This window comes from Selaginella moellendorffii, unplaced genomic scaffold, assembly GCF_000143415.4.
Source record: "Selaginella moellendorffii unplaced genomic scaffold, v1.0 SELMOscaffold_1, whole genome shotgun sequence".
NCBI lineage: Eukaryota > Viridiplantae > Streptophyta > Lycopodiopsida > Selaginellales > Selaginellaceae > Selaginella > Selaginella moellendorffii.
This window is the reverse complement of record NW_003314262.1, coordinates 4,683,394-4,709,287: the sequence shown is the minus strand read 5'-3', so window position 1 is coordinate 4,709,287 and position 25,894 is coordinate 4,683,394. Positions and strand designations below refer to the sequence as shown.

The window sequence follows — 25,894 nt, the reverse complement described above, 5'->3', positions numbered from 1 at the left end:
ATGTAACATGTTTGGACCAAAAGTTTTAACTTGAAAAATCAAGAGTGGAAGTAAAACTCTTAAAAAAGTGTTTAAGAAACAAATACAAAATGATTGAGTGTCACGAATGTGACTTTAGGTATCAAAAGTTATCTGTTGGCCAGTCCTTACAGACACTCTTTCCTTACTGCTACGATAGTAGGAAGTCAGTTTTGCTAGTTCCCTTTATCAGCCCCCTTTGTTCAAGCGTTAGTAAACTGGACTTTGCATCTATACTTAAACTCCTATGTGTTTCTAGTTGAGCATACTCGGCCTTACTCTTAGTTCTCTTTTGCTCTGTCTTGCACTAACTTGGCAAGAACCCTTGCGTATTGAGATTAGTCCCTCAATATTGCTGGATGATAGTTTACTGTGTCTACCAAACACCCTCGCTATCATGCCCTTTATGTTAGTCTCATTTCGGTCCCAAATGCTATTTATGGAAAGTGTCCAAATTTACTCATTTGGCATATCTATAGAATGTAAAGATTCTCCTGAACACAATGGTATTCGTCCTGTGTTCAAATTCGTAATCTAGAGACATTCCATATTTAGTAGGTTTCAAACTTGTCCTAGAGACTAACTCTTGATACTAAAGGAGGCTTGGGGTGAAAGCCCAAAGCGTGTGTTCCTCAAGGGTGGGCCATTGTGGGGGGTTCCAAATATATAGTAGGGATAGTGGGTAGGCTGGGTATGGTCGACCAACTTGAGGCATAATTTAGCTTCTGCTTGCGTGCCTATCCTTGTTTTGTGTCTAGTTTAAGCCCAAGCTCCACACCATACTAGCTGGTGGAGTACCCATATCCTTGCATTAGGCCATTAGTATGCCAAAATAGTGCAAAACTTTGTTTGGCTCCGTTTTGCGTGCTAGTCCTAATATTGGGATGTTGGTTGTTCTAAGACTGTTCCAAGTTGCTCCGGGCTCTTGTCCCTTCGCTCCTTGGGTTGTATACTCGGGAGTTGCTCCATGGTCCGGTTCCATCACTCCTTGTCGAAAAAGGGAGCACCTCGGGTGGTGGTGATCCGGCTCCATGCTTGGGAGTTTGGCACCATTTCTTTATTTAGTGGCCCCTAAAACTCAGGTTCCATACCACTGTCCTTTGGACACATGGCATATAACATGTGGCATATAGAGGTTTAGGTTCTGCTTCATGGTTATCCTATGGTAAATCACCATAGGATAAAAGGTAAAAACCACGTGTACTACATGTGGTATCAAAGGATACGTCTCAATGAGTACTATCCAATGAGATTGGGCAATTAATCTATTTGCATACATAGAGATGAAAACGATGATTCAAGTGAGTACACGTTTGGGTGCAATGACTTTGCAATCGTTCCTTGGGTATGGATTTGGTTACCTTTTTGTACCATAATAATATGAGTTTGCTCTTGGGCTCATAGGATGTATTTGAGTCGTTCTGTTTGCACGAGTTTTCGCTTGGGCTCGTGAGGCACATTAGCAACTCAAGGTTGCACTTTGAGTTGGCAGGATTAATGTTAACCTATCGGTGGTCCTATAAGTTGTTCTAATGGTTCCATAAGTTGTTCCATGTACCATGGGTGAAAGTAAACTTTCCCTAGGTTTGCTATGAGTGGCAAATAGGCTAATCCGTAGCTATTTAGCATGGCACTAGTGGATCCTTGGCATGATTATGAGTGGATCAATCAAGACTATAGAGATTAGTCTATTGGTTCAAGTAATCATTGCCATGCTCTCTTATAATCTTTTCTTGGATTGGAGTGAAGGTAGTGCGAACACAAGCTTGAGGTTTAGTCAAAGATAAGACCAAAAAGAAAGTTCTCAAAGACGAAGGATTAAACACGTAAATCATCTTCTTTTCTTGGAGAAATGATTTGCAATGAGGTGTTAACTCATTGCTCGTGTTCATATCGTGCAATCAAGAGTCCCTATCTTGATGCATGTTGGGTATAATGGTCTTACTAGTGGTGAATTATGGGATGGATAGCAGTGAAGCGCTATTAGAAGACTTGGGTTATAATGCTCAATTCTTTTTCAGGGAACCTTGCTATTGCTCCTTGAGTAGCTTAGTGTTGGATTAGTTTTGAGTTTGGTGGGAAAGAGAGTGACATGAGCTTGTCCATGTTGTGAACAAAAGTTAGTGGTGTTAGGTGTTGTAAATCTCTATCGGTGGAGTATGGCATTTATATTGCATTTTATCAAATTGAGTTGGCACTTGATATTCACATAAATATTTGAAGTAATGACATGGGCATTGCTTGTAGTGTTGCTCAATGGATGATCAAGTCATTGTGATACTTATATCATATCCATGTGATAATAAGCAATGTGTTTACGAAGTTGCTTGGTTAAATGATGATCAACCCTAAAGTGGTTGATAGTGATGCTAATCTACTTGCATGAAGTAGCATTGTAGTAGCTTTGACTGAATTCTTAATGGTGATCCATTATGGTAAGCTTATGTTGGTACCTTGTTTCCTTGAGTTTGCCTATTGTAATGTTGGAAAGGGTTATCGCATTCACTTGCTATAGCTTGTTGGTTTGTCTGTTAGCACTTGGAGTAGATTGTTAAATGGAGAAAGTGTGTAGCTGAGGCATTGACATTGCTAACACTTGTATTAGTGGAAGTGGCATTGTTATTTCAAGTGATGAGGATTTTTTCTTAGAGTTTGATTTTCCATTTCATTTTTCTTATTAGTGTTTTGGCTTCACATTGAGTCTTGAAAGTGGTTGAAAAAGAGTGTTAGTGCAATTTGGATATCCGAAGATATGGTCTTTGTGATTGAATCTTGGATGTTCCTTTTGTATATTGCGAATGTCGGTGTTAGATGTCGGAAATGTGGGCATGATGTTTGAGGCTTAAGCATACTATGGGTCTTGAGAATTTATGTTAAGGTGAATTTATGTGAAGTTGTTGGTAGGAGGAAGTTGGTTGAGTTTTGAAAGTTTGCATTCCTGGACTAAAAGTCATTCTTTTTCTAGGATTGAAATTTTTTCCATAAATTTTCTTAGACTTTTCCAATGGCTGATCTATTGATCACTTTTTCCAAAATCATTCCTTTTTCATGAGCCAATACAAATTAGTGAAGGGGTTGGAGTTGACCTTAGTTAACCTAAACCTTAGTAGATAGTTTGTATGATGCAGCCCGAAAAGGATGTTAACTTTTGAAGCTAAGGTACCCATACTATAGCTTTGTCTATAAGAAGGTTGTGAGAAGATATGAGTCCATCTTATGGTCTTCACTTTAATTTCGACTGAGTGTTGATCATGCATAGCTAGCCTCTTCAAGGCATGCTCAGAGATGTTGACTAGACGTATTGGTGAGCTTATTGCGGTTGAGTTGGATTCAAGTGGTTATTTAGTTCATGCTTGTCCACAAACTTTTATCTCGTATTTGGGATATTATGTTCATATTGGATAAGTATATAACTTGATGACATGAGTTTAGTGTTTGGGTTTTGTGAAGGCAAGTTGAAAAGTGATTGTTGGTTGCTCTATGACTAGTGATTACTTGTAGACTTCGTCGAGGACTATTTAACACTTGTTTCACTCGAAGATGATTTAGCAGTGATGGGCTTGCTTTACCGGATGGTGTTGCGGAAGATCATGTCGTTAGACTTACATGGTTTTTCTATGTTGGCATATCGATTCTACCTTTGTCGATATCATTTGATTACATTTAGTTCATAATGTTGGATTATATTGAGTCTTAAATGTGGTGAATTACTCCTTGATGATGTGTTATCTATAGCTGAGTATTGTTGAAGAATTGGTCTCAGATACTGACTAAAGTATCTTCGACTTTGATTAACTTGGTTACTATAAAGTTTTGGGTAGTGATTCACTCTTGCTTTCTTTTAGCTTTGTTCTAGTGTTGATGGCATTGAAGTGATATTTATCGTTGACAATATTGATGTTAAGACTTGAGTGAAATGAGATGTCTCTTTATAGAATTGATATTGAGTTTTATTAGTCTTGATCCCGATAGTGTTAGTGATTTGGCTGTAGCTTTCGGTTATTGGCATCTATGCATTTACTAGTTAGCAACTATGTTGACGTTCAAATGAACTGAGTAGCAAGTTTGAGTTAGTTGTGTTCTAGATGAGATTATTTAATAGGAGTTGAGTTTTGGCTTTTCCTTGAAAAGTGATTCAATCGTGAACTATATTAGCTTTATGAGATGAAGAGTTAGTGATCAATATTGAAATGCTTGAATTTTGTTAGATTTGAGTTGGAATATATTGATCATTGATGATTCTTCTTGAGCTTGTTATAAAGGTGAGGTACCTCTTTCTATAGATGGATTTATAGAGGATCGATTTTATGATCATTTGTGGAGTATAGCTTCATTGTGCTTGGCTTTTGAATTAATGCAAATATGCTCTTCATTAACTTTGCATTATGAAGTTTAGCTTATGAATTTGTTGAGGAGAATATTGTGGGTTGCACCATGATTTCTTCTTTAGCATTGAAATTAGTTCATATAAAACTCATGATCATTGTTAAGTATGACTTGGCTATAGGCTTCTTTGAGCTTTTAGTTCTTTAAGTTTTATGCTCATTGTTCCATTTGTTAGAAGTTGTTAGGGAAGATAGTTTAACTCATTAGGTTTGATATTAAAGTTAGTATTTGCATCTGGCAATCAATGGTGATAATTAACTATCATCTAGGATAGTTAATTAGCCTTGTCAAAAGTTTTGCTTGATCATTGTTGATCTAAAATGATTTGTCATTCTTCGATGATGATTATGCATCTCTTTATTGATGGGATTATTAATGATCTTTCATGATAGTTAGTTGTTCTCTTTGCTGGCTTATGGCTTTTTGTAATACCACATGTTCTTTGTGGTTTGCTCTAGATTAGTCTCTTAGGTCTAAGACATCAATAGAATGTTGCTGACACTTGCTTGAGCAACTCTGATTCCTTAGTATTATTGACTAGGATCTATTCCGATTGACTAGTGCGATAGTTGGTATGAACGAATGTTTGTTGGTTCTACCGCATTCATTCTGTTTTGTTGATTGTTGCTCAAGTTAGTTTTGATAGATTAGGATGTTCTCTCCATCGGGTGATACATTCACGAGCATTTTGCTTATCAGTCAATAATACTTTATATTCTTTGTACTGTCTTTTGTAAGTTTTTTGGCATGTTATCTACAATCTTTGGTAGTTGAGTTTTATCATTGAGTTTCCTTGATGATACATTGGCTATTGAATATTTTTAGATGGTGAATCTTATGTTTTCCAATGGTAGTGATCTTGATGATTCCTCTACTATAATTTTAATTTATCAAATGATAACTTACTTGGAATACTTTGGTGTTCTAAACTAAGCTTTATTCACTAATAATTAAGTCTCTAAGATATCATTGTCTATGACTTTGATATTGTCTATATATTGATCTTTGAGTTTGGGCCAGTATAGGCAGACTGGCTTTGGCACTTCGTATGCATAATGAAATCTTTAGTCATGGGGTAGCTACTATCGACTGATCACATCACCTGCCTCTCTATCGATGTTCTTTATGTCATTTAAAAGGGCATGACCATATAAACAACTCTAACTGCTTGTTTACAGTAGTCTATTTAAACCATACTAACAGGTTTGGTTTGTTTGCTCATGAGGGTTGGGGCCTTTGGCTTCTCTCTCTATGTCCCTGTGGGCAAGGGCGTATCACACTTTTGTAAGCTGGGTGACACCCAGAGCAGCAAGGGTGGTTAACTCTGTTTGTCATTTCCTTGTCGGCGACGGCCAGAAGGCGTCTAAGCTAGTAGCGCATCCACGTTAGACAAAGAGGTTGCCTCCTAACTCATTTAAGTTAGTGCATTTGTCACATAGTGTGATCACCATGAACTTTTTCTAAAGTTGTTGCCTTGGCAGCAGTTTAGACTTGAGTATGCATCGACGAGGACATCGACCTTCCCTAGGGGGGGGAGTGTCGCGAATGTGACTTCGAGTATCAAAAGTTACTTGTCAACTAGTCCTTATAAACACTCTTTCTTTACTGCCACGATGGCAGGAAGTTGGTTTTGCTAGTTCTTTTTATCAACACCTCCTTTTCAAGTGTTAGTAAACTGGACTTTGCATATGTACTTATCCAAATGGACATAAAGTAGGAACTCCTATGTGTTTCTAGCTGAGCATACTTGGCTTGGCTCTTAGTTCTTTTTTGCTCTGTCTTCAAGAACCCTTGCGCATTGAGATTAGTCCCTCAATATTGCTGGATAATAGCTTACCGTGTCTGCCAAACACCCTCACTATCATGCCCTTTGTGTTAGTCTCATTTTGGTCCCAAATGCTATTTATGGAAAGTGTTTAAATTTGCTCATTTGGCATATCTATAAAATGTAGAGATTCTATTGAACATAATGGTGTTCGTCCCGTGTCCAAATTTGCAATCTAGGGATATTCCATATTTAGTAAATTTCGAGCTTGTCCCAGAGACTAACTCCTGATACTAAAGAAAGCTTGGGGTGAAAGCCCAAAGCGTGTGTTCCTCAAGGGGGGGCCACTGTGGGGGGTTTCAAATGTATAGTAGGGATAGTGGGTAGGTCGGGCATGCTTGACCAACTTGAGGCATAATTTAGCTCTTGCTTGCGTACGTATCCTTGTTTTACATCTGACTTGGGTCTAAGCCCAAGCTCCACACTATGCTAGCTGGTGGAGTACCCATATCCTTGCATTAGCCCACTGATATGCCGAAATAGCACCAAACTTTGTTTGGCTCCGTTTGGGATGCTAGTTATTCTAGGACTATTCTAAGTTGCTTTGGGCTTTTGTCCCTTCGCTCCTTAGGTTATATACTCAGGAGTTGCTCCATGGTCCAGTTCCATCACTCTTTGGCTCCATGGGAGTTTGGCACCGTTTCTTTATTTAGTGGCCCAAATCCCTGAAACTCGAGTTCCACACCACTGTCTTTTGGACACGTGGCATATGACATGTGGCACATAGAGGGTTTAGGTTCTGCTTCATGGTTATCCTATGGTAAATCACCATAGGATATAGAGTAAAAACCACATGCACTACATCGGTGAACACGTCTCTAGAAAGGGACATCAAAAGGACTAACACATAACAAGTGTTGTAACATATAAAAGGTTGGGTATGAGCCTGAGATAGAGTCCAAGAAAGAGTCTAAAATAGAGTCTAAAAAGGAGTTCAAGATGGCATCCAAGGTGGAGTGTAAGATGGAGTATGAAATGGAATCCAAGAAGGAATCCAAGATGAAGTCTGAGATAGAGTCCAAATAAAGATTGAGACTAAGTCTAAGATGAAGTTTGAGACTGAGATTAAGACTAAGACCGAGACCAAATCCAAACTCAAATCCAAGTCCAAGTCCAAATATTAATACAAGTTGGTGGGTGAAAGCCTAAAACAATTGTCAAATGATAGTAGGGAGAGTGTAGAGTTGCACTCCAGTAGAACTAGTTTGGCCAAAAAAGGCCAATGTGACTTAGGGTAATTTTGTAAAGTGTTCAAAAGCTAGTTTTAACTCCTTTGGGAAATCGAATGATCAATGCTTCTAATCTAAGTGTGAGTGGCACTACTTACTTAGATATTTAGTGTGGCTCATCAAAACCTCATTTTAGCCATATAACTAAAGCATCCAAAGGCAAAAGGTAAGGGGAGTATCCACAAGGCTTGTATAGAGCTATAGTGTTTCAAAATATCATCCTTGTGGAAAAGAAAAAGAGTAAACCTTTTGCATAGTGACCAAAGGTATAATCATATAGTGAAGAAGTCCTATAAGTTAATAAGATTTAGTGGTCAAGCCTTCGGGCCCTGATATAATGACAATGTTAGTAAATATTACTGCATATTTTCAGGCACTCTAAGGATGCTAAAGTGTGGTCATGGGATGACTACTCATGGATGGATAACACAATCTTTAGGAAATGGTGGTATGGGTGGTTTTAGACCATTAATGAAAAAAGGTGAATGAATATAGCTTTAGTTTAATGGGTTGATATGTTAATAATACTTTTAGATATCTGTAGTGGGATTGGACACATGAAACACTTGTACTAAATGCAAAATTAAAATGGTATAGAGGCTATTCACAGATGGGGCTAGCAAGTCCCTAAATCAGAAATAATACTTATGGATATTATGAATGAGATTCTTCTAAATTATCAAAGGTGTGGTTAAATAACTAAAATAGAATGGAAACATTAATCACTTACATTAGCTTGACAAGAACTCTCATGTATTGAGTTTAATTTTAAACTCTAATTGCCTTTCATCCTTCCTTCTGAAAGAGGGAGATGATGTAAAGTCCAACTAAATAGTTATGATATTATATATTAATATTAGTGTAGTGGGATTTTGATAGTTACCAGATTGATTTCAATTTTAACCACTTTATATATATATATATATATATATATATATATATATATATATATATATATATATATATATATATATAAGCTAGCATTTTGGGGCTAATCAAATAAATGTGTATATTTTATTTCCATAATATTAGTGATTAGTAATAAAATTAATAATAAATCATATTTAAAAATAATTTGAGAGATTTAATGATATACTTAAATATTTATAGTATATTCCTTACTCATATTGTCAACAGCTTTGAAATCCATTAATTAGCTAATCTTCTCAAATAGATATAACACTGCCTGGTGGTGCTGGTTTTGATCTCAGGTGTTCCCATCACCAAAGTTGCTTTTATTCGAGACTGGGTGGATCACAGCCTTTTTGAATTTGATGTTATTACCTAGAGAGCTGTCAAAGCAGTAATGAGCTTGGCCAAGAGCTAGCCATTCATGTTTCTCAAAGTCATGGCATCGTTTGCTGTCCTTCTTAGCTTCTCCATGGTCCTGCTGCTCATGGGCACTCCATCACAGGCCACTGTGAGTCCATGATATTGTTCTTCTTAGTACTTATAGTGGCATTGGCTTATATGAATGTGTGTGGCTTGTTTGAACATTGTGCAGAGTTCAGGATTCCACCTCATGCCGCTCCTTGCCAGTCGTCAGCACCAAATTTCAAGTGCCAAAGGACCACAGGCCGGCTCTATGCTCTGACGAGCATCAACTTGGCATGGTGCATCCAGGTTAGCCCCAACAAGACGTTCACTTGCAGTGAGGTTTACCCCACAGTTTGGCGGTACTCAAAATTCAGCGAATTCTATATAGCAGCAGATCGCTTCTTCACAGAGCACGATTTCACTACAACTTGCAATGACAAGGATGGAAGCGCTGTGACCAGCACCATTGACCTCAAGGATTGCCTCTATAACGACAATGGCTTTGCTTGAACAAACCTTTAAATTTAAGTTTAAGTTTAATCTAAGTTAAATATCAATATCCCAAGTTTGTGACGTGTCACTTTCACATTGTGCCACGTACTTAAAATGGAATGTAGGGTTCTATCATCCCGGAGCAAGCGCAATGGTGTGGTGTGATCTTTGTTCTTACACTGATATGATCTCTTTCTCTGGCAGGATCTAATCGTCGGCGCTTTCAAATCGCCTTGCGTGATCGCGATCGTGCTTGCCGAGAGTGATACCAGAAGAAACTATGTATCGATTTCTCTGTATTTCTTCCTCTTCTTTCCGCTAATGGTTTTACATTGTGTTGTAGAAGGGCAATGGTCTGCCGATTTTTCACAGCCAAGAGAGCCTTCATGGAGAGGTATGGCTGTTTAGCTCGTCATGGAATTTTTCTAGCATGGAACAACAGGTTCGTATCGATCCATTGCCTGGAAGAAAGCTTGAGCATACCGGTGTGAAGATCGAGCTACTCGGGCAGATTGGTACTGTTTTATAGAACAGCTCTCTTTTTTTGCTCACACGAAAAACTTCACAGAGCTCTATTTCGATCGCGGGAATTACTACGATTTCACATCACTTGGTAGCTTTAGTTTCTAGTTCTATATACTCCAACTTTTTCCAGTGAGGGAGCTGGATGTCTTGGGAGAGATTGCGGAGAGAAAAGTCTATCCTTTTGAGTTCTCAGCGGTGGAAATGCCGTATGAATCCTACAACGGCACAAACGTGAGATTGAGGTTAGTGTTCATGTTTTTTTCTCTCTCTTTTTGTCAATGCTTTTTTCTTTCTTTCTTGTAGGTATATACTGAAAGTCACTGTTAGCAGAAACTATTTGTCGAATCTTACAGAGAGCAAGGACTTCTGGGTATGATCTTGAGCAAACAAGGCTGACTTATTTCTTAACTTCCTGCATAACCAGGTACACAATTTCTCGGCTCCTCCCGCAATCAACAATTCTATCAAGGTGGTACTTCTCTTTTTTTTCGACAATTTACTGCTTTTTTATTTTAAAAAAAACCAACTTGTGCTTAGATGGAGGTTGGGATTGAGGATTGTCTACACATAGAGTTCGAGTACAACAAAAGCAAGTAAGCCTTCACGTTGGTTAGCTCTTGGAGAAAAACAAGTTTTTCCTTTCAGATATCACTTGAAGGACGTGATCCTTGGCAAGATTTTCTTTCTCCTCGTCCGGCTCAAGATCCGACACATGGAGATTGAAGTAAGACGCCGGGAGTCCACTGGCTCGGGGCCAAACACTTACAACGAGACCGAGACGATTGCAAAGTATGAACTTATGGATGGAGCTCCTGTTCGTGGTATGTCCTTGATGATCGACTGAAAGTTCCTCTTTTTAACTTTGTTTTATGGCAGGAGAATCCGTTCCAATTCGCTTGTTTCTGAGTCCTTTCAATCTCACGCCAACGTATCGCAACGTGAACAACAAATTTAGCGTCAAGTACTACCTCAACCTGGTGCTCGTGGACGAGGAAGATCGACGCTACTTCAAGCAACAAGAGGTGACAATGTATAGAGCTCGACCGTTTTAGAGCCTTCTAGCTTCTCTTCTGGAATAAGTCGCAGTGGTGAATGAATAAACGATGCACACTACTTACTAGACTTTCTATTAGGGCTCGCTCTACTGGAGATGAGGAGAATTCTAGCTCAACGACGCTGGACACCTCTCGGTACACATTCTTCTTTCATGAGTTTTCTCTATCATTCCAAAACTTGATCGCTCGAGTTTCTCCAGGGAAGAAGTGGCTAGAGAATTGTCGAGCTTACAGCGTTCCAGCGTCCTCCAAAGTTGTAAGAGATGAACGCTTTGCAACACTGGATGATCAAGATATCAAGCACTTCTCCGGGATAGTGGGATCGAAGGGCCTGGTTGTGGACAAGGATGAATTGGAAGTGGCCAACACGGACTGGATGAGGAAGTTCAAAGGATCCGCTCAGCTCCTCCTTCGCCCCCAATCTTCAAATCAAGTGAGTGTCTCGATTAAACGTTTTCTCTCCAAAGTTCTTAGTTCCTCCAGGCCAGGTAGCCGAGATCCTGAAGTACAGCAGTTCGAGAAGAATTGCTGTTGTTCCTCAAGGTGGCAACACGGGGCTTGTTGGAGGAAGCGTTCCTGTATTTGATGAGGTATGAAAAAAACTTATCTGTTTCAAGCTCTAGTTTTGGAATGATCCAACCAGGTTATAGTCAATCTTGGAGCAATGAACTCGATTATTTCCTTCGATGAGGTGGGACTTCTCGTTTCTCTAGATTTCTCATCCATTCGAATCTCGAGCCTTGCAGGTCAGTGGTATTCTCATCTGTGAAGCAGGCTGCATTTTGGAAACACTGGACAAATTTCTTGCGGACAAAGGGTATAAACTTACTTCAGTTTAATCTTGGCTTAATCCCCTCGAAGTTTCATGTTTCCCTTGGACCTCGGAGCCAAAGGAAGCTGCCAGATCGGAGGAAACGTTTCGACAAACGCAGGTGGCCTTCGTTTGATAAGATACGGGTCACTGCATGGCAACATTCTCGGTAGAAATCGTAGCTTTGCTCTTTCTAAGTCTCAAACTTTCTTCTTTCTTGTAGGCCTTGAAGTTGTATTATCAGACGGAACAATTCTGGATATGCTATCGAGTTTAAGAAAGGACAACACAGGCTACGATTTGAAGCAGCTCTTCATTGGTATGTTTCATTTCTACAAAGCAGTTCCATATCACTGCTTACAAAGCGTTTAAGCAGGAGCCGAGGGAACACTTGGAGTGGTGACTAAAGTGGCTGTGCTGACACCACAAAAGCTACCTTCCGTGAATGTGGGATTTCTGGCGTGCACAGACTACACAAGCTGCCAGGTAAGAAACGACATTGTGATCCTCTTTTTCGCATGTTTGCTGATGTTTCCTCCACAGAAAATGCTTCTCGAAGCAAGGAAACATCTCGGCGAAGTGCTGTCGGCATTTGAGTTTATTGATTCGTTTGCGCTTGATATGGTAAGCGAAGAACTTGTATGGGATCCATTTCATGTTTTATCTAAATCAGTTTCTTTTAGGTGCTAAAACACTCCGGAGATCGTCATCCACTTCCCGATGCCAAGGAAAAATTTTACCTTCTCATAGAAACCACAGGCAGTAACCAGTCACATGATAAGTAAGCTATTACATCCACGCGCCTAGGATGTCTGTACTTATGTTTTTTTTACAGGGAGAAGCTAGATAACTTTGTGGAGACTGTTCTTACACAAGGACTCGTTGTCGACGGCACAATCGCACAGGACAACACTCAAATATCAAATTTCTGGCATATAAGAGAGGCATGGTTTCTACAACTTCCTCGTTACAATCTTTTCTCCATCTTTGTTTCAGGGAATTGCCGAAGCCCTGGGGAAGGCTGGAGCAGTGTACAAATACGATCTCTCAATACCGATCAAAGACCTCTACAATCTCGTGGAAATTCTTCGTGAACGACTCGGTAACGAATAGTGAAATTGTCTATAGACTTAAAAAGCTCTTTTGAACAGAAGGATTAGCCACAGTGGTAGCGTACGGTCATCTCGGCGATGGAAATCTTCATCTAAACATCTCCGCTCCAGACTACGACGAAAAGGCAAGCTTTTTCTTCCAAGTTTCAAGTGTTTTCGTCTCTAAGATCTCTAGACTTGACGAACAGCTCCTAGCAAAGATAGAACCATTCGTGTACGAGTGGACGGCGGCGCACAAAGGCAGCGTAAGCGCCGAGCACGGGCTGGGCTTCATGAAAGCCCACGCAATCCACTACAGCAGGAGTCCCGAGACGGTAAATCCGACTTCTTCTCAAAGTTCTGGAAACTTTTGCTTTTCTCGCAGGTAGAATTGATGAGAAAGATGAAAGCTATGCTCGACCCAAACGGAATTCTTAATCCCTACAAAGTCATAGCGTGAAAAAAAACGAAAAGAAAAGACACGTACACTGTCGAGCTCAAGCTGTACACCGCGCGACACTACCCGTTAAGATGAAAAAATTGTGCCGGGCAGTACTGTTGGATCTTAAGTAGCGTACCGCGTGGTACTATTCGAGCTGTATACCGCACGGTATTATTGCCTCCCATTTGCAATGTAAGCGAGTAAATGCCCGCGCTCTCTGCAAGTGCCGCGCGGCGACTGTTTCAAAGAAGCCTTCCAACGGCGCTGGAGGCACTGAAACGCAACCTCTTCCACCAATGCGGGCAATCCACAGCGGTAGCCAATTTTTCAGATCACATTGCTTATGTTGTTTCCTTCATTTGATTGATAAGTTTTGATGCGAGCATTTATATAGATTTTGCAAAGAATAATATAACAATTTTTTCGAACATTCTATTTTTCAATCTCTTTAAAATCTTTTTACTAATCTTTTTTTTTTTTTCTTTCTTTGAGGTTTAGTAGCGTGTAAAATCACAGAGTAATGGTGTGTATATCATCTGGATTCCTTGTGGGCTGAGGGCTCCTCTGGTATCACATTGAGCTCATTGAACTCCAAGACGTGCTTGAATCAGAGCTTATCATCATAAGCACAAGCCCTCTACCACTCACATTAATCCAGCTCCAGCCACTAGTGAGTAGTAGCGAGCAGTGCGAGTTGAGCAAGCAGGAGCCAAGCAAGCAATAGGGAGCAGCACAAGCAGCAGTGAGCCAAGCAAGCAACAATGAGTAGCATGAGTAGTAGTGAGCAGCATGAGGTAGCACAAATGAGAGTGAGCAGCTGGCAAGCAATGTGATCTAGGAAGCTTGCTATTTAACTATTAGAATTAATGATCTCAATTCCTTGCTGATAAGCATTTATTATCCACATAGATAGTGATTTGGCAAAGTTTACATAGCCTGGGGTATTGCTGATGTAGCAAAAATTGCAATTATGTGGCAAAAAAGGATTCTAAATTTAACGCTTGAAATTTAATGTGCAATAAAATGGCAAGACTCTCACTTTTATATTATAAATTTTATGTTTATAATTGAATTTTCAATAATCCACACTCATTTCATTGGATTCAAAGATTTTTCTCGTGAATCTCTAAATTTTGCAAAGCAAATCCATGCAAAAAAATTGTAAAGTGCTGCATTTAAGAATAATAAATCCCACAGAGGAGTGTGAGGATAAGATGATGGAACAGGCCAACAATGCCCAACTCCCAGATTTAATCAAAGAGCTCTAATGCTTCTTTGAAGTGCCCAGTATGAGCATATACCATTATGATGATGTTCTAGAGGGTGTGGTGTGAGTCAACAAGGCTAAGAACCAGTTAAACTAGTTTAACTAGTCTGTAAGCTGATTTTTTACTTATAATTATTTCACTCCCTCTTTCTCTCTTCAATATTATACACTCTTTAATTCTTTTTACTTCTAAATCAATTATCTCACATAATTCTCTCCTATATATAGTTGATAGATTTTTACCTTAATTACTAGTATTTCTTTGCATTAGATTGAAATGGTTTGATCACTGCCTCAAATTGTTGATTGAAGTAACTCAAGCCAATGATTCATTTGTTCAAGAAGTTCATGAATTCATTTCTTTTGGAATTCCATTAGTTTTGGGATTGACTTTTTCATCAACATAATTAGCTATATATACTAGATGGTGAGAACTCTTGAGTAGTATTTTCAATGTTTTATTTCTCATCAATATAATAATTGGATTGATCTTTTTCTTTCTACTGTGAATTTTCTTATACCAATTCTCGCCACTCTTGACACATCACACTTTATTCTTCACTACTCTTTAATCATACTTTTTTCCTCTAATACTTAATCTTACCATTTATGCAATTATTTTAAATTCTTGTCATAAGAAAGTTCACTAACACCTTTTTGTGTTTAAACTATTTATCACCATGTTGCAAATTGTTCTCACTAACTTAATCCTTGTATACTATATCACCTCTTCTAATTTTACTTGTGTTTCACCACTAATAAACTAGATTTAAAGTTGCGACCAATTCTTTGATTCTATGTACAGGTATCACAAGCTCTATTATCCAGTCAATTGGCTCAGGTACTCAACTAACTTGGAAGCCTGTTTCCCATTTTTCTGAGTTGGTTAGATTTCTATTAGTATTTATCCACTCAAGCCCATCACTTTAGTTGCCACTTAGTTTGGCATAAAAGGGGAGGAGCTGATATCATGTATTTGCATTGTTTACAATAGGATTCAAGTTTATTTATTGGATTCAAACCCAAAACCTACCTATTATGCATGGTGTATAAAAGTAGGGTTTTTAGGACATTTTGTTCAACACAAATCTTCTTTTCTTTATAATTTTATCAGTATTTTTATTGTCTTCCTTTCTCTTGATGACGAGTTCTTAAAATACCAAAAATTAGAAATTTATAATGTAGATTTATCAAGATCTGTTAAGGGTTAATTATCATTCAAAATTCTATTGCTCAGAAAGATGTTAAAATCTACAATCCTTGAGTTAATTTTTTTTTTTTTGCTTAAGCAAAAATGTATATCTAGAATATACCTAAACATTTTAGTATATTTTATTATATAATAGTTAATATAATTTAAATTATTTTTTATAATTGTAAAAAGTTTTCATAGCATATAATACTTAAATTTAAATACAATTGAAATATTTTTTATATAGTATTATGAAAATAATTTAATAATGTTGTTAATTATCCTCTAGCATTACCTTCATAATCATATTCAAGGTTTTATTCATCAGATAAACATAAAAAAATTATCTTATTAATTAAAAATATTCAATATAAAGAAGCAATCAGAGAGAAAAAATAAAACAGGTAATAGGATAAACTATCATCTTATTATGAAAATGACTTTTTTTACAACCATCTTTATGTCAAAGCTTGACAGCTATATCATGCTCAGCTTATTTGTTGGGACTAATAGTTGGTTGGTAATGACTATATATTTAATATTTTGTGGACCACATCAAAATTATGCCAAAATAAGATCCTCCAAAGTATAAACTCTCAAATTTAAAATGCATTAATTAGATTTTTAGTGGAATCAGTGGCTTTGATCTAAATTCCCAAAGCAATCTCCATTACCCTATAATCTAGGCTCTCTTGCTGGACAAAATGACAATTATATATCGTGGATTTAAAATATTTTAGAAATGATATCATATATTTGCCATCTCTTTGTATGTCTTAGAGTGTATTTCATTATCATTATCTATAATATGATTCAAACTCAAACCTTACTATATACATGCATATGCTATATGGTTTTTAGGATTTTGTGTCATCTCCTCTTCTTCTTCCTTTATAATTTTATTAATAATTATGTCATCTTTCTTTCTGTTTATGATGAGCTCCTAAAAATATGAAATTTGAAATTTATAATTGAAAAGTTCTAAGTTTTATCAAATACATAAGAATATATCTGAATATTTAGTATATTCTATTATGTAATATTTAATATAAATTTAAGTTAATTGTTATAGTTATATAAGTTTTTTTAGTATATAATACTTAAGTAAATCATATTTTTATAGTATTATGATAATATTTCAATAAGGTAGTTAAACATTATCTCCATATTCAAGGTGTTATTCATTAGCTATATTTAAAAGAAATGAATTTATTTTATGCCATAATTAATTAACAATAAGCAATTAAAAGAAGCAGTGAGAGAAAGCTTGACATCTACATCATGCTCAACTGTTAGTTTGGGACCATATATTTAATATTTGGTGGACCACATTAAAATAATACCAAAATAAGACCCTATTTAAAATGCATCAATTTCCCAATCTTCAAAATGGAGACGTCTAGTCAGATGTTCCCATATCCAAAGCAAGCTCTATTGCCTATAATCTGGGCTCTCCCACTGGACAAAATGACAACCAAGATATATTGGATCTACAGCCTTTTGGAAATTGATATTAATTAAATGTTTGCAGGTCCCACACAGCTGGTCAGATGTTGTTTTCAATCATTCATGAGCCTAGCAAAAGCTAGCCCTATAAAAACGCAGAGCTGAGAACACGCTTGCATCCACGTTTCTCAAAGCCATGGCATCATCGCCCCTGTTTCCTCTCCTCCTCCTCACCTCCTTCATGGTCCTGCTTCTCATGGGCACTCCATCACAGGCCACTGTGAGTCGATGATATTGTTCTTCTTAGTACTTAAAGTGGAGCGTGTGTCGCTTGTTTGACCATTGTGCAGTGTGGAGGATTCCACAAATCATGCCGTGACCCGAAAGTACTCGGCGCCACAAGGCTGGTGCTCGAGTGCCAAAGGAGCTCAGGCCGCTTCTATGCTCCCACGAGCATCGACTTGGCATGGTGCCTCCAGGTGAAGCCCGACGGGACGCTCACTTGCAACAACTACGGCGAGTCTTTTTACCCCAACGTTGGGTACTACTCAAAATGCAGCGAATTCCATTTAGAAGCAGATCTCTTTTTCAATGAACGCGATTTCAGTGCAACTTGCAAGGCCAAGGACGGAAGCACTGTGACCAGCACCATCGACCTCAAAGATTGCCTCTACAATGACAACGGAAACATCGAATGCTGCAAAGAGTTTCGTCCAAGCTTTGCTTCCACAACCTTTTAATACGCGTATACGGTTCTAAGTAGATACGAGAATAATGTGACAGGTGTCACTTCCACATTGTGCCACGTAATGATCTTTGTTTATATTACGCTTTCAAATCGCCTTGCGTGATTCGCCGGGAGTGATACCAGAAGCTATGTATCGATTTCTATTTCTTTCCGCTAATTGTTTTACTTTGTCTTGTAGAAGGGCATTTAGCATACCGATGTGACGATCGAGCTACTCGGGCAGATTGGTACTGTTTATAGAACAACTCTCTTGTTTTGCTCGCACGAAAAACTTCTTCGTGAACGGCTCGGTAACAAATAGTGAAATGTAGACTTAAGTTCTTTTGAACAGAAGGATCATAGCCTCGGCGATGGAAATCATCTCCGCTCCAAGTGTTTTCGTCTCTAAAACCTCTGGACTTGACGAACAGCTTCTCGCAAAGATAGAACCATTCGTGTACGAGTGGACTGCCGTGCACAAAGGAAGTGTAAGCGCCGAGCACGGGCTGGGCTTCATGAAAGCCCACGCAATTCACTGGAGTCCCCAGACGGTAAATTCGACTTCTTCCAAAAAGCTCTGGAAACTTTTGCTCTTCTTCTCGCAGGTATAGAACTCATGAGAAAGATGAAAGCTATGCTCGCTCCAAATGGAATTTTTAATCCTTACAAAGTCATAGCATGAAAAAAAGAAGAGTGCCGCGCGGTACTGTTGAGCTCAGGCTGTATACCGCGCGGCACTATAGTAACGAGCCATTCGGTACTGTTCAAGCTGAAGCTGAAAAAGGAGTACAATCGGTTGCAAGCTACTTAATAGCGTACCGTGCGGTACTATTCGAACTGTGCAGTGCGGTACCCGCGGCATTGCCCGTTATCCCCTCCCATTTGCAATGTAAATGCCCGCGCTCTCTACAAATGCCGCGCGGCGACTGTTACAAACAAGCCTTCCAGCGGCGCTGGAGGCGCTGGAGCGCAACCTCTTCGCGGATCGCGCCTCCTATCCGCCGCTCCTCCACCAATGCGGGCGGGAGAAATCCCTCGACTCCGCCAAGCGAATCCACGCACATCTCACGCGCAGTGGATTCAAGGACGACATCTTCCTCGCCAATCTCCTCGTCCAGACCTACGCGCGCTGCTCCAGCCTCGCCGACGCGCGCCGCGCCTTCGATTCCATCCCCTGGAAGAACTCCCACTCCTGGAACATCGTCATCGCGGCGTATGCCCAGGCCGGGCACTTGGACGAGGCACTGGAGCTCTTCGATCGGATGTGGGAGCTGGGTGCTGGGCCGATCCATCGCCCCATCCTCACGCTCCTCCTCCGCGGGATCCCCAGCCTGGAATCCCTGCGCTCGCTCCACGATCGCACGCGAATCGAGTGCTCCAGCGATCGCGTCCTCGCCACTGCGCTGGTGAGGAGCTATGGCGGATTTGGGCGCTTGGAGGAGGCGAAGAGGGCTTTCGACGATTACCAGGGCGAGAGGGACGCTTGCTGCTGGACGTCTCTCATCGCGGCATACACCCAGAATTCGCGACCCAGGGAGGCGCTGGAGATCTTCCGGGCGATGGATTCTCCACCGGACGAGATCGCGTTCGTCACCGCGGTAGATGCCAGCGCCCTGGCGAGGGATCTCCGCCAGGGGGAGTGGCTCCACTGCCGGATCGCGCAAGAGGGGCTGCTCCACTGCCAGATCCTTGCAACCGCTCTCCTCACGCTCTATGGCCGCTGCGGGAAGATCGATCGCGCGAAAGAGATCTTCGATCATTGGCTGTTCTTGCGGGATCTGGTGGCCTGGAACGCGATGATCGCGGCGTATGCCCAGAACGGGCATGGCGTTGCCGCGATCGAGACCTTCTCGGCGATGGATCTCGCGCCCAATGCCAAGACCTACGCGACGGTCCTGGATGCGTGCGCGAGCGTGGGCGCGATCGAGACTGGGCAACACATCCACTCGTTGATCAATCCCTCGATGCTCAAGGGCGATGCTGTCATCGGCACTGCGATGATCAATCTCTACGCGAGATCCGGGATGATAGATTTCGCAAAGCGGTTGTTTGATTCAGTTGTGACAAGAGATCCAGTGGCGTGGAGCTCCATGATCGCAGCATTTGCCCAGAATGGGCATTCTTGCGATGCGCTAGATCTTTTCCGTGAGATGACCGACGAGAAGGAGATCTCTCCCGATGCGATTACGTTCTTGGGCGTGCTCGCAGCGTGCAGCCACGGCGGGCTCATTGATCACGGCATCAAACAATTCGTGTCGATGATCCAGGAGTTCGAGATCAAGCCAGCGAGGGAGCACTTTGGATGCGTGATCGATCTCCTGGCAAGGACCGGGCGGATCAGTGATGCAATCGAGCTCTTGTATGCCATGCCCTGTGTTGCAAACGAGGTGGTCTGGACCTCGGTGATGAACGCGTGCCGTATCCACGGCGACATGGAGCAGGGGATGGTGGCAGCAGAGGAGGTGATGATGCGAGAGCCTGAGAACCCTGAGGCCTATATTGCCATGGCTGGATTTCTTGTGCAAGGTCGACTCCACGAACTTACACTTCTCAAGTTTACAGTGAAGCCTCAACAGCCTGATACCTAGTGTATCTTGGAAGTTGGACCTACTTAGATCTTCCATCTTAAAAATATTCTACTTCCAAAAATTTCCTCTGACATTACAATATAACCTCAAACCAATATTAATTTAATCAAATCATAATAAAAACTACTATTTTATTAAGTTTAGTGAAATTATATTTTCTGTATTAAAATCTTATAAAACTTTATTCATTTTAAACTTTTTGGGATGTTTTTTGAATGCCTACCCTCATTAAACTAAACAATAAAACTATGAACTCTTTGAAGAATTTATTTATATACATGAGATATTAATTTAGTCCATTATTTATAAAGAATAAAAATTCTTGGAAAATAACGTTTTTCCTCCATATAAATGTTTAATTTTTTACTTTTAGGTTTGACTAGTGATAGTGTCCTACTAACTAACAAAATCGAACACAATTCTTCTTTAATACCAAATGTAACTTCATGAATTTAGATTTTTTAGGAAGTCACCTAACCGAGTATTATTCAAAACTAAGGACACTTAAATTTAAATATTTCAAAATTTTTAACAAATTAAAAAAATGATACATTTTTATTCATAAACCCTTTTCTTTTATATTTCAATCTTTACAAATTGTCTTTCAAATCATTTCTTTTAGTTTTTTACATCAATTTTAGTTAAGGAGGAATGTTAGGTGAGAAATCTTTGGGCTATAGTGCATGGGAGGAAGAATACATCTTCTAGGTGTTTTACTATTTTTTGATTTTTATTTTATTTTATGACATCATATTGAAATAATTTCTTTGTGTTTTTTATTAAATAAATATTGTAAAAAGAAAAACATACTTAAACTAAAATGAGTGTAAACATTTTATAGTTTCACTTTTGTTTCATTAAATAATTATAAAAAAGCATTTATTATTAATCCTACAATTGAAAAACTAAAAGATTAACATAGAAAAAAATCAAAATATACTACCAAGAAATTCTTAATTTTTTAACAATCATGGCTACCTCCAATAAAAAACCCATGCCTTACAAAAAAAAACATTAAAACAATTTATATAACAATTCTTCAAAGAACTTTAAATATCTTTTCAAGTGTGAACTGGGCTGTTGGATGATGTCACAATGCGACAGTTTCTTAAGCCCCTAAAATGATCTTGTGGTAGCGCGCAGTGGTGTAAGGAAAGTAGCCATTCTCTCATTTCCACTGGAAGTGCCGCATAGGTGTCGCTGGAAGACGTGGCTCTTCTCAACGATCTAAAGAAGGAAGGGCAGCACCGGCAATGGTTGTCGATTGGTATTTTTCGTTCAAAGGTGTGGCTGGCTTCTTCCAGCGCTGTAGCAGATGCTGCGTCAATCAGCTCGCGGTCTTCTCTCGCTCGATGGGCGCTGCCGAAAGATCGATCTTCAACTTGGAACGCAATGTATGCCCAAGACGGGCATGGCGTCGAAGTGCAAGCGCCGCACTCTAGCCCACTGACGCTACTCCCCGACCGTGGTCGCGCTACTAGGGCTTCAGCGATTTCACAGCCAGCGAATAGATAATCTGGGATGGAACATTTTCAAGCAGCATCTAACAAAGACATTGGGGACTACATTGTTACAAATCCAGGATGGAAGCACACAGCAGTGGACAGCATGACTTTTTTCTTCCCACGGGTATTTAGTTTTTTCATGATCTTTGAATTCAAATCTTGAGCTTCAGGATGCTGAATGGGGATGGGATTCTGATCGCCTCAATAACTTCACCTTGAGTGTTGTCACGAGGCTAAAGAATGCTAGAAACGATTGGAAATCGCTCATTCTTGACGCAGCTCCTGAGAAAAATAAGAAAGTCCAGCATGCGTATCGTGTGCTCTTTCAGGGAGGTAAGTACGTAAATATTTGACCAGTTGCTCATGTGTTGTTATTTTAGGAAGGATATCGACTCTCCTTTTAATGAGCTTTTGTGTGCACAATATTCTCAAGTCATTGGGCATATTAGAGCTTCTTTTCTATGTCCCAAGGGGTCGGGATTTTGTAGTTGCCAGTTTTGTCTACATACTTCTATATATACTTTTAAGTGTTGACTTACTTTGGAGAACTTTAGGGTTCCTCTTTAGGGTTGTTGGCGTGCAATGGAGCGGCTCCAGAGGATCATCTCCAGCGGCGCTGGCGGGGCGGGCGGCGGTGGCATGCCTCACCCCGATTCGCCCCTCGTCGACACGTCCGAGCAGGTCTACATCTCCTCGCTAGCGCTGCTCAAAATGCTCAAGCACGGTAAGGAGGGAGAGAGCTCCGCATTTTCGTGCTAGAGCTTTGCGCTTCTTTCGCAGGGAGAGCTGGAGTCCCCATGGAAGTCATGGGACTGATGCTTGGGGACTTTGTGGACGAGTACACTGTTCGCGTGGTGGACGTCTTTGCGATGCCTCAGAGCGGTACTGGCGTGAGTGTGGAGGCCGTGGATCCAGTGTTCCAGACTAAGATGATGGACATGCTGAAGCAAACAGGACGGTACGCTAGCTAAACTTTGGATTGAACACCTCGTTTTCTCAGATTATTTTCTACTCCAGGAGTGAAATGGTTGTAGGATGGTACCATTCTCATCCTGGTTTTGGCTGCTGGCTATCCGGAGTAGACATCAACACCCAGCAAGTAAGAATCTATAGAACTTAAGTTTCACGTTTTCTTTGTTTGCCTTTTCTTTTTGTCAGAGCTTTGAAGCTTTGAATCAAAGAGCTGTGGCAGTGGTGGTGGATCCGATTCAAAGTGTGAAAGGCAAAGTCGTGATCGACGCGTTTAGGCTGATAAACCCGCAGACTATGATGCTTGGTCAGGAGCCGAGGCAAACGACTTCGAATCTCGGTCATCTCAACAAGCCCTCTATTCAGGTACCGAAGAACGAAAGCTTAACATAGATGTTGATTCATTCGTTTTCACAGGCTCTGATCCATGGTTTAAACCGGCACTACTACTCGATCGCGATCAACTATCGCAAGACCGAGCTGGAGGAGAAAATGCTGCTCAACCTGCATAAGAAGACTTGGACAGACGGCCTGACTCTCCAACACTTCGATAGTCACACGAAAACAAACGAATCCACAATCAAGGTAATCCTTCTCTATCACCGAGAGTTGAGAGAAACCTTGTGTTGCGCCGCAGGAAATGCTCGATCTTGCCGTCAAGTATAACAAGGCAGTCCAAGAGGAGGACAAGCTCTCCCCCGAGAAGCTCGCGATTGCAAACGTTGGAAGGCAAGACGCGAAGAAACATCTCGATGAAAACGTTGCCAACCTCATGTCTTCCAACATCGTCCAGACACTCGGCACGATGTTAGACACTGTTGTATTTTAACACACCCAAGAACATATCATGATCATACGTTTTAGAAATGACTGAGATCTTCAAATGAAAGTCTGGGTTTTAGACACATCGATTGCACCTTCTCCTCTCAATCGCATTCCCAATCACGATTTGCCCTCGCACTACGTCCAGATCTTAAAATCGTGCCGTGATCTTCACCAAGGCCGGAAACTCCACGCGGAAATTCGCAATGCCATCGACCTCACCAACGATCGATTCGTGGCCAACTTTCTCATGGACATGTACGGCAAATGCGGGAGCCTCGTCGACGCACAGCGCGTGTTCGACGAGATCACATATCCAAATGCCTACTCCTGGAATATCCTGATCACCGCATATGCCCGAAACGGGCATCTTGACAAAGCAACGGACATGCTCCATACGTCGCCATGCAACATTGCATCGTGGACGTTCATGATCGCTGCGTTCGGTGAAAAAGGTGATATACAGAAAGCGCTAGATATTTTCGAGAGCATCCCTGAAAAGAATGTCGTGGCATGGAACGCGATGATCAATGCATATGCCCAAACCGGGCATATGGACAAAGCGAGAGCGCTGCTTGAAAAGATGGAAAGCCCCAATGACCGGACATGGACGACAATCGCATCAGCATACGCAAGAGCTGGAAATATCCTCCAGGCAAGAAAATACTTCGAAAATATCAAGCACAAGACCGTCGTCTCGTGGACAGCGATGGTTCGAGCATTTGCCACAAACGGGCATCTTGACGAGGCTTTGAAAATCTTTGAGGAGATGCCGCAAAAGAACGAAGTTTCCTGGACGACGATCATCCAGGCCCTCGCTGAGTCCGGAAGGATCCAAGACGCTCGGAGAATCTTCGACGACATGCCCGTTAAGGACGAGATCGCCTGGAACACGATCCTGCAAGCATATTCCCGCCTCGGGAATCTCCTCGAGGCACGCAAGATCTTCGACCGAATCCCTCACAAGTCAATCGTTTCATGGACGACGATGTGTTTCGCATACGTCGAGTGCGGCAACCATCTCGAGCAAGCTCGCGAGTTCTTCGACAGAATGCCGCACAGGGACCGCGTCGTGTGGACCGCCATGGTCGAGGCATATTCCCGGGAAGGGTATCTCCACGAGGCCAAGAGCATCTTCGACCAAATGCCGCAGCGCGACGTCGTCTCCTGGACCGTGATGCTCTCGGCATATGCCCAAAACGGGAATCTGGCCGTGGCAACACAGATGCTCGACACCATGCCGGAGCAAAACGTGGTATCTTGGACGAATCTCCTGCAGGCCTACGGCATCCACGGCCACACGCAGCAGGCCCGCGCTCTCTTCGAATCCCTGCCGTTCAAAAACGTGGTTGCATGGACGACCCTGATGTCGAGCTACACTCTCAATGGCGGCCTTGGAATCGCGAGACTCTTGTTCGATAGAATGCCCGAGTTGGATGTAGTGACTTGGAACACCATGATCCAAGCATATGCCCAAAACGGGCATGCCCCCTTGGCGCTGGAGCTCTTCCACGACATGGAAATGGACGGCCTGGTTGCAAACTCCGTCACCTTTGTCAACGTTTTGAGCGCTTGCCGGCACTTGGGCCTCGTCCGCGAGGCTCGAAACTACTTCCACTCCATGAGGCTTGGAGGGATCTTGCCAAACGTGGAGCACTACCACTGCATGGTGGACGCGCTGGGGCGGGCCGGAAAGACGCGAGAGGCCGAGGATCTGATTGCGAGCATGCCGTTTACCACCGATGAGATCGCGTGGACGAGCCTGCTCAGCGCTTGCAAGCTCGACGTCGATCCGGCAGCCCTGGGAGCCCAGCTTGCGAAGAAGGTGGTCGAGAAAGAGCCCGGTCTCGGGGATTCGTACTTTGTGACCTTCTCGAGCATCCTCAAGCTCGCAAAGGATGAAGGAGCTCTTGCAAAATAGCGGAGAATCAGCAAAAATGTTCTTTCATTAAAATGCAGTGAAGGTTACTGACTGGTGAGTTTCTTTCATTGCTATCGATTTGCTCGGTAAATCCTGCTTCACAAACATTAAGAGCGTCATTAGCAAGTGAGCTGACAAGAGTGACTTTCTCATTACCTCTAGTGGAAAGTCCGCACAGCAGGAAAAAAATGCTTATGCCTGTCACATACAAAAGTATGAACGTTGAGTATGGTATCCAATTTACTGACCTCTCCTTTCGTCTCTAT

General features: G+C 41.2%; 5 protein-coding genes across 5 annotated transcripts; all 5 read left to right on the top strand.

The window, feature by feature from the left end:
- The first annotated feature begins 9,400 nt into the window (after nt 1–9,400).
- On the top strand, nt 9,401–10,914 carry LOC9662499 (vacuolar protein sorting-associated protein 26A). The gene is made up of 11 exons (XM_024686194.1): nt 9,401–9,421; nt 9,472–9,549; nt 9,611–9,661; nt 9,710–9,782; nt 9,836–9,880; nt 9,923–10,034; nt 10,096–10,162; nt 10,217–10,261; nt 10,330–10,385; nt 10,438–10,613; nt 10,669–10,914. Exons 1-11 carry the CDS (start codon nt 9,419–9,421, stop codon nt 10,842–10,844), a joined length of 882 nt encoding a protein of 293 aa, XP_024541962.1. The 5' UTR covers nt 9,401–9,418; the 3' UTR covers nt 10,845–10,914.
- On the top strand, nt 10,755–13,407 carry LOC9662498 (D-2-hydroxyglutarate dehydrogenase, mitochondrial). Its single transcript, XM_024686187.1, has 16 exons — nt 10,755–10,822; nt 10,926–10,982; nt 11,048–11,280; nt 11,336–11,437; nt 11,491–11,538; nt 11,594–11,664; nt 11,709–11,827; nt 11,882–11,977; nt 12,035–12,144; nt 12,202–12,282; nt 12,342–12,439; nt 12,494–12,602; nt 12,655–12,760; nt 12,810–12,895; nt 12,959–13,084; nt 13,135–13,407. The coding sequence occupies exons 2-16, from the start codon at nt 10,943–10,945 to the stop codon at nt 13,207–13,209; spliced, it is 1,500 nt and encodes a 499-aa protein (XP_024541955.1). The 5' UTR covers nt 10,755–10,822; nt 10,926–10,942; the 3' UTR covers nt 13,210–13,407.
- Nucleotides 13,408–17,264: 3,857 nt separating this feature from the next.
- LOC9662497 lies at nt 17,265–17,966 on the top strand. Its single transcript, XM_002962132.2, has 2 exons — nt 17,265–17,376; nt 17,447–17,966. The coding sequence occupies exons 1-2, from the start codon at nt 17,293–17,295 to the stop codon at nt 17,834–17,836; spliced, it is 474 nt and encodes a 157-aa protein (XP_002962178.1). The 5' UTR covers nt 17,265–17,292; the 3' UTR covers nt 17,837–17,966.
- A 612-nt stretch (nt 17,967–18,578) lies between these two features.
- Nucleotides 18,579–25,817, top strand: LOC112348509. Its single transcript, XM_024681170.1, has 8 exons — nt 18,579–20,410; nt 21,716–21,914; nt 22,087–22,249; nt 22,484–22,597; nt 22,697–22,874; nt 23,077–23,251; nt 23,523–23,685; nt 23,761–25,817. Exons 1-8 carry the CDS (start codon nt 18,717–18,719, stop codon nt 25,626–25,628), a joined length of 4,554 nt encoding a protein of 1,517 aa, XP_024536938.1. The 5' UTR covers nt 18,579–18,716; the 3' UTR covers nt 25,629–25,817.
- Nucleotides 22,478–23,790, top strand: LOC9658271 (26S proteasome non-ATPase regulatory subunit 14 homolog). The gene is made up of 6 exons (XM_002962130.2): nt 22,478–22,640; nt 22,697–22,874; nt 22,934–23,015; nt 23,075–23,251; nt 23,303–23,470; nt 23,523–23,790. The coding sequence occupies exons 1-6, from the start codon at nt 22,499–22,501 to the stop codon at nt 23,712–23,714; spliced, it is 939 nt and encodes a 312-aa protein (XP_002962176.1). The 5' UTR covers nt 22,478–22,498; the 3' UTR covers nt 23,715–23,790.
- Nucleotides 25,818–25,894: the final 77 nt, after the last annotated feature.